We start from the raw sequence: 12,139 nt of genomic DNA on the forward strand, positions 1-12,139 counted from the left end.
TGTAAGAACAAGTACCCCCCTTGTAGCATTCCTGGGGTTTTTACTATAGATTACATGGGAACAACTTCTTGTTATGAATTGCTCTAGTAGTGAGTGGCTAAACTGATGGGTTTTTGTGGGATAAAAACATTTCAATTGAAAACTGGGATATATTTCTTCTTTTGTATTTAATTGCCACCATAATTAAGAAGTAGTGGATGCAGAATGTGACTCAACATGGGCTGGGTTTAGACGTCTGAAAGTGATGCATAAGTACCATCAGTGTATCTAAAATCCAATATAATCATTAATGTAACATAATAGATCCTATATTGTAGACAGATTTAGATTATTTTTATAAAGCCAAATCACCCACATTAGTAAGTAGCAAGTAACATTTATTTTTATAGCACCTTTCACTGACAAAAAGCCACAAAGTGCTTCCCAACACAGTATAAAAGCAAAAACAGTACACAGTATAAAAGGCCATGACAACATAAAATCATAGCAGCCCAAGAGTAGCTAATGAAAAGCTTGAACAAATAAATGGGTCTTAAGTTGGCTTTTGAAGGTGCCCGAGCAGGGGGTGTAAGGCTGGATCTAATCACTAATGTACTGTAAGAAGGAGCCTGACCCTGCAAGGCTCTGAAGGCTACAACAAGAATTTTAAAATGTATCCTAAAAGACACTGGCAGCCAATTAAGTTCTCTTAGAATAGGGATATATACTGTAAGTCCTCCTATTTGTACAGGTCAGAATTCTCGCTGCCGAGTTTTGCACTAATTGCAGTCGAGACAGCTCCTTCTTGGTCATCATGAAAACAAACTATTACAATAGTCTAAACATTAAGACAAAAGCATGAATGATGAGCGCTAAATCATTCCGTGACACCATTTTCCTGAGTATAGATATTTTCTTTAGTTGGAAGAAGCAGTTCCTCGTCAGCTGCTTACAGTGCTGCACTCATGACATGTCTTTGTTAAAGATAACTCACAATTTTCTCAGACTTGACTTAGACTGGCCTAAGTCACCGAAGTACTGTTTAATTCCTGGAATTGAGATATCGGGCAATAATAAGTGTTTCTGTTTTGTCTACATTTAGTTGCGGAGAGCTATCGCTTAAACATTGTTTTATTTCCACTAAACAATGCAGTAGGGAGTTAAGCTTCTGCATCTCAGACGGCCTATAAGACAGGTCCCAAAACGGAGCCTTGAGGGACTCCACACAAATCTGCTGACTCAGACCTTATTTGGTTAGCTGTCACACTAAAGCTACGCCCAGATGAATGAGGAGAACCACTGTAGCACTGACCCTGACAGTCCTACTTGATCCCTCAATCTTCTCAGCCTTTGACACTGTTGACCACCAGGTCCTGCTGAGGACAGAACCAAGAGCACGAGAACAGTGCAATTTCCAGAATCAGCAGACATATCACTGGACAAAGGCCGTTTCAGCAGCATTTTTTTTTTATGGAAACTAGACTGATAGAGTTACCAAGGCTTTTTTTTTTTTTTTTTTAAACATTGTATTAAGATTGTATTTTTTTTTTTAAATTAAATCGGCATTTGTTTATTAATGTGGATGTTTGTTAAAAAAAGTTCAATGATATTTGGTGAGCTGATAAACAATATCAAAAGTAAGAATGAGTTAAATTTTAAAGATGCTCGGGCAGGTATTGTGAGTACAGTATCCAAAACCATTTTGGAGCATAGAGTGGTTTTCTGGCTGTTCTACATTACCACCTGCTGCTGACTCAGCATCTCTAAACTTGGAGTTTTGCACTCTTACGTGCTCTGGTTAGAATTGTGGTCAACACTGAAAAACCCCATGAAATACATCCATATATACCAGGTTAAGGAGGGCAACGATAAAGGTCATTTACTTAGCTTAAGTTTTTACCCACAAAGTGGAATTTTAACACCCCACAACAGCCCATTTGCAGGCAAAGTAATAATGAGAATAACGCACAAGTGGTTTTGAGGTGATATTTCCTGTGTTTTTTCAACTTTCAGACAGAGAAAACCCAATAATGATTTGACTGTTAAACTTTATTCAAGGTCAATCTGCTGATGTACACAATGTTACAGTGATCATCCAAGTCAGGGTGTACACCTGAAGAACATTCTCTGCAATATAAAGATAAAAACAGAGACATAAACGGCAGACGTGAAAACTCCATAAGTAGTGAACAACCGTTGCTAAGGAAACTAAGCTTTGGCCGTCTCAGTTGCAAAACCGAGACATTCAAGTATAGTCCCAGATACATTAGAGGTATATCCTTCTGAATGGATAAATTAAAAAGGCCACACTTACTCAACACAGCACAAACGTCATACGCGATAAAATATTCAACAATAAACCTGATGTAAGTTAATGAAATATTGTGCAAGTAAAATAGTTCATTACTGTTGTGATTAAATATAGTTTAAGAATTTTTAAACAATAGTTTATTTTCAAGCACAAGAAACCCACCATAACAGCAGCAGAACCCTGCAACTCAAGATCGCTTTACCTAATCCGAGAAAGCATAATTTACCATTGCAACGACTCAAGATGTTGGGCAAAGTGCATCTAAAAACTGATTAAATCCTAATTTAACAATGAGACCTTTTTACATTGAAGAGGCTTTTTCTCTCTTTGTAAACAGTTTTTAATTCATTATGGCAGCACTTTGTGACACCTACCAGATGATAAAGGCATAGTGGGTCAAGTTGTGGTGCATCTTTCTGCAAAATACTGCCTATTGTTTAAAAAAAAAAAAAAAAGAAAAAGTCGGAATCCAAAATAACAAATGTATAAAACATCTGATGAGTCGTTAAAATAGAAAAGTAGAAAAAGTCAAACTGCTGTGATGAAGAGGTGATTATGGCCTGCTTGGTAAAAACATCTCATGATGGAATGAACTGCCATTGGCTACAAGAACACAATTAGGTAAAAAGTACAACAACAAAAGGATTAAATTGCATCATGGTAACACATTGGCTTTGGCCTGTTTATCAGTAATCTTCGTCTTCCGACTCCTCCTCTTCTGCGGTCTCCAGCCAGGTCAGCCATTGGTTCACCTGGGCCAGAAAGAGTACTTTTAATCAACGGTACCGTAGTCCAAAACATAGGCCTTATGTGCATATTTAGGGATTACAGATATAAACATGTGAAGAAAATGTACCTGAAATAATGCTTTTCCTTTGCCTGGATATTCCTGGGTGACATCTTCTTTCCATGAAAGGAAGGCTTCTTCTTCAATGATTTCCATATCATACAAGTGGACAAAGTAACGCAGCAACATGCCTGGAAGCAGAACAACAATTAGTCATTGTGCATTTACCCATGTCAAAGCTGCCATGAAATAGCAGGCGTTTACACTGACCTTTGGGGAAAGCCTTGGTGTTGCAGTGCACCTGCAGAGCATACAGCGCGCTGACTTGCAGGTTGACGTGGTCATGGAGGAACTTCTGCATCACAGGTTTGAAGGAGAGCAACAGCTGTTTCTCCTCATCCAGCTGTTCCTTGCTAGGTACAGCAAACTGCTCACCGTCATCAGTGGGGTTGATCTCATATGCAATGTACTGCAAGAAGCTGGAAGAGAAACACGTTAGATGAAAAGACTGATCTGAACTCATGCATGACCCACTTCATTAACACACTCACATACCTCGTCATGAGGATGTTGACAAAGTCCTTTTCGGTGTGGAGTTTTGGAGAGATGTTGTCTTTGATCCACTTATAGATTGACTGTGGAGATGGATCCACTTTGATCTGCTTTAGCAGCTCCTTTTCCAGTTTCATGAGTGGGAACAAAAAGCTTAAACCTTTGCCCTCCAGAATCTCCAGCATCCGGTCCTTTTTCTGGTCAATTTCTAAAGCAGTGAAAATGATACATTCAATAACTGCAAACACCACAAGTCAAACAAGCTGAAACAAGCCAGGTTTATACCTGTCACACACATGGCAGAAGTAGCTAATTTAATCTGAGACGTACCAGGTAGCATTTTCAGCATGTTGATCTTGCTCTGCTGGAACAGATCGGTCAGCCAGTCGCGATCCTTCAGTTTGACCATCTGCTGCAGACACAGCAGGAAGAGTGGGAAATGGGCACCATTTTCCAACTGATGGGCCCAGTCTGCCATGCTCATCAGGTCAGCGATGATGGCTCGTGCTGCCAACTGGGCCAAGTAGGACTTCACTAGTGGAATTTCTTCCTCAATATTTGGACACTGATCCAGGACACCTTGAAAGGCCTGTTTAAAAAATAAATAAAATAAAATCAAGGTTTATCATTTACTGTTTGCCAGCATGTAGGCCACTGTTTTTATTTAAGGTTGAGGAAGAACACAGTAAAGCAGAGTGATTTTTCAACAAGTTTTCACACAGTCCATAAATGTTCCCACTGTTCCATAAATTAAAAAGTATATGAAATTATGAAGAGGGTACTACTAATGATACAAAGAGGGGTAGACATGATTTGACAAAAAATGCAAAGGGGGTACACGGGACAAAAAAAAAAGATTGGGAACCACTGATTTAAGATCTCCACCAGTTTGTGTAGAGAAAAGGAGAGCCGCAGCCTACAGTAAAAAATTACCAAAAGCTGATTGAGTGAAATGCAGATGTGGGGCAGGACAATTGTACACTTAGGGCTAGGCGATATGGACAAAAATATATCTGAATATGGTGATATACAATATAAATCTGAATATTTTCAATTCAAATAGTCATACCAGAAAAACTATTCTGGGTTAAATTTGCTGATGAAATATGATCCAAAGTCATGCCATGTGTGTGACTTTCAGCTTTTCCTTCTATAAGAGACAGCAAGTGCGAGTGAGTTCTGTAGTGTGGCTTGTTTAGATGAAAGGTCTGGGTTAGGACACACTCAGAAACCCACTTAACTGCTTTTCTGAGAAGTAGCAAAAACAGCAACTAGTAAAATAAGTATTTTAATACAGAATGAGCTATGAAATATATATTGATATTGTAATTTTCTATATCGCCAAAATAGAAGACTATACATTTTGAATCTTGATATATTGCCCAGTCTATGTAGACTTGCTGGAAAACAAGCCAGTACAATATAAACCACAGAAAATACAATACTCTTTGATGAGATAAAAGTAATTTAACTTGAACAAACATATAACAGCTAACCAGTTACCTGTAAGAGGTTTTCTCCTGTAACGAGACCTTCTGTGCAGAGAGCATGAATTAGGCTGCTCGTAAGTTCCTTATCCTCATCTGAACGTTCAAGAGAAGAAACCAAAATCTTGTTCAGCATCTCAGACAAAAGGTGCTTAGGAGCCTTCATCTCCTTTGCAGTATTCACTGCCTCATCTGTGTTTTTGCTGTTCATGTAGTCAGTCATGAGAGTCTCCTGCCAAAACCAACCAAAAACCAGTTAGGTGGTAATCTTAAGGTTTGTGTAACGTAAAGTTCACACAGCCCTTACAGTCATCTTGTGCAGTTCTTCCTTAGTAGGAGGAGCCTTTTTAATAGTCTTTGCAGGTTTTTCCTGTATAGGAGGAGGGTTGGTTTTCAGGCCAAGCTGTAGAAACACAAAGCAAAATAAGCATTCCCTAAAATCTACCATTTCAACATTGTTTCTTGGGTATTTATTTTAATCCAGCTTTGGTACCTGTCCTAATGGGGAACCAGCCCGAGGAAGCACAGTCATCTGGGGCTGTAGCTTTGGCACTTGGTTCTTATTCAGCATGAAGGACTGTGATGGCCTCAAACTGATCTAAAAATGAGGAAAAAAAGCAAGCATTGTAACAATTGTCACATAAAAGCATTTCATATGCAAAAAAGTAAAATGTACATTATATTTAAAATATTCAATTATACCTCATCAGCGTTGACTTTGCCCTTCTTGCTGAACCGTGGAGCCATGTCCTTAGACTGCATCTGTATGGAGTGATTCTGCTTATGGCTGAACACTGGAGAACTCTGCCCCTAGTGATTAAAAGGAAAAAAAAACAAACCCCAAAACAGTTAAACACAGGCGCCAATATTAAAGGTACATTGTAAAATATCTCTCAACAGTTTGTACCTGGTTGTGTTTATTGTACAGCCTGCTTCCACCTTCAAACTGAGTCTGGCTTGAACCATTGCCATTACCAACATGACCGTTGTAGATTTGGTTGGTACGATGACGCCCCATGGTGGGCGAGTAATGGTCCTGAATTACACCTGGACCAGTTCCAATTCCAATTCCTGAAAAACAAACGTAACGTGAAATTCAACTTAAGCATTCACATTTTTGTTGCCATGTCTTCTAAACTTACCTGGCATTTGTCCAAACATATCAGCCAGCCCACTGAATGTTTCCCTGTCGAACTTTATTTTTGAGGGCAGGAAGGAGTTCTCTCTAAAGAAGTCATTCCTCATTGAATCGTTTGAGGGAGGAATGAAAACTCCCAAATCCTATGGAAAAGAGTTTCTTCTTTAAAACAGCATTGACTCTAAAACTAACAGTGCAATGTAATTTAAAATTTAACAGGCAATAGATTTATGAAATATACACCCTTCAACTTAGATCTCCTAAACTAACCTTTACTGCATCCTGTCGAACTTGATGGATGGTCTTTGGTCCGTTATCAATGTAAGCTTTGCGAGGCACCCAGTTGTTAGCCCGCAGCTCCACAGTGTTCTGCAACAGGAAACGAATCCGTGCAGGTAGCTCCATGTTGTTCGTCAAGGCTCGCATACGCCCAAAGTACTGATCCATCAGAGACTAAAAGCAGAGTTTGGGTTAACCTCGAATAAATTCTACTTTTCAACCCAATTAATCCTGAACAATACATTTACACACCTTTGCTTTGTCGTGATCAAGCTTAGGTCCCACAGTTTTCATTATCTGACAGAGGCATTCCAGATCTTCCCCCATATCCTTGAGTTGGACTTTCTTCTTCTTCTCCAAAAGCTGGGGGAACAAATAAGTTGAATACCTAAACTCATGTAAAGAAATGTTATACACACTACCACATTTGTAATCCCACAACTAAATATATTCAACAGATAGAGCAAGTTTTTTTTCTAGATGCAATTAGAGGAAACTCACTGTTTTGATGCACTTATGAAGGATAGATTCGTGGATGAGGTTAAGCTTGCCAAGTTCACCGATGAATTTGATGTTACCCAGCATTTTGAGTTTTGCAATACCACGTTGCTCCTCCTCTTCTGGGGTAAGTGGGTTGTCATTTTTGTCAAAAGCTGGAGGGTAAAGGGTGGAGGAAAAAATAAATAAATTCAAAGCTCTTCCAGGTCAATTAACACAATCTACGTTATTTATCCAAATTTATTACAATGACCCTTGCGTGTACTTACTTTCGACATTTCTGGCACGATTCTCAAACTCATCTTGAAGCTTAGAAATCAGAAGTTTTCTGAAAGTCTGATAAATAATAAATCATAGTATCAAAACAATTAAAAAAAAAAAAAAAAAAAAAAAAACTTCCACTGAAAATTGTACTAATATAATCTTACTGTGTTCTGCTTCTGATTTGCTTGATTTTCTGCAGGCCCTTCGAAGTTTGGAGCATCCTCTGCCAAGCGCAGACATAGCTGAGCATACAGCTGGCTGTACTTTGGCTCTTCAAGGGCTTTGTCAACAATCTGAACATTTCAAAACACAATTTCAGGGAAATGGCCCAATAGATTAGTATTAAATAAACCATGCTGAATTAATACTCACCAGCAAGATGATACCTTTCAAGATTAGCTTTGAATCTAAACCCACATTTAGAAGCTCCAGGCATAGTTTGTCAAACTTCTCAGGAGTCAGCTTATTTAGTATGCTAAAATAAAAAATAAAAAAAAGTCCACAAATATTTCACTTAATACATAAATTATCTGCCTTCTAGAAACTGAAATCCACTTACCCTCTCACTTTCCTGAAGTTAGCATCATTTTGCCTTTTCTCGTTGGAGGCCTCTCGTCTAGTGCTTCGAGAAGGTACCCATCTCTGAACGCCAGAACCTGAGGTCTTCCCCAGGAACTCGCTGCCACAGAGACAAAACAAAGCCAGTATTAAAACTCACATAGTTACCAGTAAAACAAACCCCTACTCATGAGGTTGAAGGTGTAGACTATTATTGTGATACTGGACTTGTGTTTGACAGCCCTTAAATTGAGATTCTCTGGAGTTCAGATTACAACTACATTTTAGACCAAGCAGTGTGCAAAATATTTAAAACAAATTTAAGTACTAGCAGCCTTAACAGTGGAAGTGTCCAATTTGTATATTCAGTGCACATCCGTTTCGGTTTTAATGGATTTATAGTTTACTTTTATTGCCGATTGCTTAGAAGGCGTTAAAAAGAAAAGAAAAACATGCCATCACCGCGCTAAAGAATAAGATGTTTTTTGCAAGCTAAACATACTGCCATAGCAACTAAATGACATTTATCTGCCGTTTATGCAAGTATATGTAAAAATTTCTCAATTAAAGCATTAGACCATTTGAAAGATAATTTTCAAGAGCATAGTTACAATCTACAAATTGCAGCAATGTTAGAAACTCTGTACAATTTTCACATCCGAATCCATTAACTTTTTTTGCACTAATAAAATAAGCACATTTAGAAATACAGGAATAAAGACCAAACAAAAGCAATAAACTTAGTTTAAGTTTTGTTTATTAATGTACTACCAATTACTACTTAAAATGGCAAATTATTCAATCCATTGAAATTAATAACGCAAGTCAGACAAACTGGTGAGGATTGTTAAACCAGTACATCCAGAAAGATACCAACAGCAATTGGAGCATTAACCATGGGGCTGCCAAACCTCGGAGCAATGGTGTTTTATGCAGGTTATTGTAATGTCATATCATTTCAATATGTATGTCATGTATATATATGAAGACTAGCAAACAAAAAGTAAAATAAAAAATAAATAAAAATCACCTGTTGCCGAGAGTCTTGGGATAGTGCTGAGGCGCACCTCCTCCCCCTACACTGTTATACAAAAAAATAAAAATAAAGAAAATTTATTTTAGCTTAACATTAACCTCAGCATTGTGTATGAGCCCATTTGGCATTTTGGTTTCTGAATGTAATGAGGAAAATTGACGGCGTTAAAATACCTAAAACGAGAAGGACCCCCTGGTACAACGACACTCTCCACTTTGGCGGCTTAACAGATGATATTTGAAAAGAATCCAAGCTTCTTTTTAGTAGGACAGGAAATGGTGACCTGGGTACACAGAGAAGGAAACAATCATTGAACATATTTATATATATATATATATATATATATATATTATATAACATGGACACAAGTGTGAGGTAAAGAAATATATATATATATATATTATATAACATGGACACAAGTGTGAGGTAAAGAAATATATATATATATATATACAGAAATCGAGTACATGAACACAAACACGTGTCATTGGAAACCCATGCGATATGCTAGCGTGTTAGCACATTGCTACTGGCCTAGCACACACCAGGCCAGGAAGTGTCGAAGACCCGAGGCCCAGTCACTTTGTGTTTCCCTTCAGCCGACACGGGGTAACCCGTAAGTCCGAGCAACACATAAATACTGGTAACTATATCCGAGAACAGGTGACCTTAAATCAACCAACAAAGACGAAAGACTTGGACCAGATGACTCCGCTTAGGCTGAACAGAAACACCGCAGTTCCAGGAACCCGTGACGTGGTTTATTGTTGGAAACTCGCTACTTGAGTACACTGTGTATCGAAACTAAAGATAAACATGTCTGATACAAAACACATGACATTTTAGATCATTCGTTTTCTTCAGTTTTTTTTTTTAAACTGGCGACCAACAAACACCAAAAACACAGCAATTATTTTTTCGCTGATAACGTCCATGGATTTAAATTTCACACAAAGAAACGAGTTTAATTAAGTTTTACATGTAGGCCTATCCGTTTTAAGATTATGACGGAAAAAAATAGCTGGGTCTGGTGGGTCTTTGTTCACATACCGGATGTCCACAGCCCGAGAGGTTTTTGTTCTTCAAGCCGCTGGTGGTATGGATATACTGGTCCTATCAGCGACCAATGACCAACTTTTTCCAGAATAGATACGTATAAAGATCATTGTGCAATATAGGAGCACATTTGGAAAACACCGTAACCCGAGACAAGGTATGAGTAATGAAAACATACAGACAATTGTGTTTGAACCACTTATTAGCCTTCAGAATCCACAAATAAATTTGCCTTGCCTTAACATGATATAGCGAATCCTGTGTACGCCTTTGAGTAGTAGATACACAACGCATTTACACACTAAGAACAGTGAAAGCCGTGGAAACACCTGCTCAACGTACAATGTGGCGTCATTGTTAGCTAATCTCAGTTACAAAAGGCAGCCATTTGTTAGTCGGTCATCATATGACACTGATACCAGAAGACCCGAGACACCAGTTAGCTAATAGCTAGCGTCGTAAACAACCATTTGTTCCTTGGTCGCGCTTAATGTAATCAGAAAATTGGCCAAGAGAAAGTTCACAATGTTGATTAGGACACCTACCTAGAAATAAGTGATTGTATTGCTCTTTTTTGTGAACTTCCGAACAGACCTGTCGGTCGGTTAGCTAGCTCGCCGAAAAGACTTACCCTCACCGAAGGAGCGTCAGTGTTACTATTGTCGTTGTTTTCCCCAGAGATGAAATTGAAATCAGAGTTTTAAAATAAACACGGAAACGTCGTAGTAAACTTCAAATTGAAGTTAGAAATGGAAAATGAAGAAGAAAAATACGCCGACTGATTGCCGGGTCGGCTAAAGAAAAAGACTGCTGGCTATTCGTCTACGTCACGTGGCCACCGGTTGATATACCAGGAGGGTATTTGACGTCACCATCCGAGCGTGCTGACGCAGCGTGCCTTAAAAGGACCTGAAGATTTCACAACCTGCTCCTGTTTACAGGGTAACTACACACACAAAACACGGAAATTCCTCTTTTACTTAATTTATTATGGATAATCCCTTTTAATTTGACTTTCTTTTTCGTTGACACACATTTTTGGTAACTGCATCTATAGATGATTTACTACTGTTACAGCTAATTTCATTTTATAACTGGTGATATTATGCTTCTGTCACTATGGACAAACATGTCATGAAACTAATTACTCACCCTCAGTCTAGGGCTGCACAATTGTGGCCAAAATGATAATCACGATTATTTGGATCAATATTGTAATCACAATTATAATCACTATTATTTATTATGTCAGGGGGAAAGGGGGAACTTTTTTATTAAGCTACTTTCAAACAAACAATGTGTACAGATTTCAGTGCAAAATGAAGCTTTAAATAAAAATGATACTAACCCAAGAATTTTAAATGTACCAAATGCTAACAAAATAATTACATTATTACGGAGTGCAGAGCCCATATTTTAAATGTCAGTCTTGCCGACGATCAGATGTATTTAATCGTTTCAACCAAAATTGTAACACAATTAAAATTCAATTAATTGTGCAGCCCTACCTCAGTCATAGAGATTAAATCCAGGCTACAAAAAGTGCACATATGTTAAAATGATCAGGCTTTATTACTTTAAGTCAATAAACACTTAGTTAATGTTGTTGTTTTTCCCCCATACAGGCTAAGTATTGATTGTCATTGTTCTTTTCTTTTCCCCTTGGTTTCCTCATGCATTTCCCCTGTATCAGATATATATTTATATATACATATTTTACAAACAAAGAGTATTATGATTTTTTAATTAAATTTTTTTTTAATTTTTTTTTTTTACTAATAATAAATAAATAGGGGATTCTCAGGACCAGTGATTGATACCTGAGTTTTGGAAAGGTGGAGCAAGTGAAAATTGCCTTAATTTCCAACATAATCTGTAATACAATTTAAGAAGGCATCAAATTGTTTGGGGCTGGTTGTATCATACTTCCATTTTTGAACACTTACTAATTCTGTTTCATTACTCACCTCCTCACATCTTCCATTGGGTCAGCTGCAGGGCATTTACTCAAAGACAAGTTTAGAGTTGTTTAGAAATTGTTTACACACTCAGCATTTTGTCCCCAGTTTGAAGTTATGTCAGTGAGTGTACTACACAATAGTTAATAATAATAATAATTCATCAATTTTATATAGCTCATTTTTGGACACTCAAAGTCGCTTTACAGAATTAAGGGATTATTCTTTCACTACAC

The 12,139-nt window shown here is 37.8% G+C and overlaps 1 protein-coding gene across 1 annotated transcript; it reads right to left on the minus strand.

The window, feature by feature from the left end:
* Window positions 1-2,009: 2,009 nt before the first annotated feature.
* eif4g2a (eukaryotic translation initiation factor 4, gamma 2a) lies at window positions 2,010-11,929 on the minus strand. Its single transcript, XM_028473923.1, has 20 exons — window positions 11,913-11,929; window positions 8,884-8,934; window positions 7,855-7,974; window positions 7,668-7,770; window positions 7,460-7,588; window positions 7,301-7,367; window positions 7,035-7,186; window positions 6,786-6,896; window positions 6,525-6,707; window positions 6,259-6,397; window positions 6,024-6,187; window positions 5,819-5,926; window positions 5,610-5,714; window positions 5,424-5,519; window positions 5,133-5,348; window positions 3,960-4,218; window positions 3,633-3,837; window positions 3,348-3,556; window positions 3,147-3,268; window positions 2,010-3,042 (listed from the first exon to the last, which is right to left on the minus strand). The coding sequence occupies exons 1-20, from the start codon at window positions 11,927-11,929 to the stop codon at window positions 2,977-2,979; spliced, it is 2,622 nt and encodes an 873-aa protein (XP_028329724.1). The 3' UTR covers window positions 2,010-2,976.
* Window positions 11,930-12,139: the final 210 nt, after the last annotated feature.

Source organism: Gouania willdenowi, chromosome 3 (genome assembly GCF_900634775.1).
Source record: "Gouania willdenowi chromosome 3, fGouWil2.1, whole genome shotgun sequence".
Classification (NCBI taxonomy): domain Eukaryota; kingdom Metazoa; phylum Chordata; class Actinopteri; order Blenniiformes; family Gobiesocidae; genus Gouania; species Gouania willdenowi.

What these genes read in the sequence shown, in the direction of transcription:
- eif4g2a (XM_028473923.1), bottom strand. An exon ending in TATGTTTGGACAAATGCCAG is followed by an intron (nt 6,188 to 6,258) that starts GTAAGTTTAGAA and finishes TTTGTTTTTCAG; the next exon opens with GAATTGGAATTGGAACTGGT. An exon ending in CTGGTTCCCCATTAGGACAG is followed by an intron (nt 5,520 to 5,609) that starts GTACCAAAGCTG and finishes GTGTTTCTACAG; the next exon opens with CTTGGCCTGAAAACCAACCC.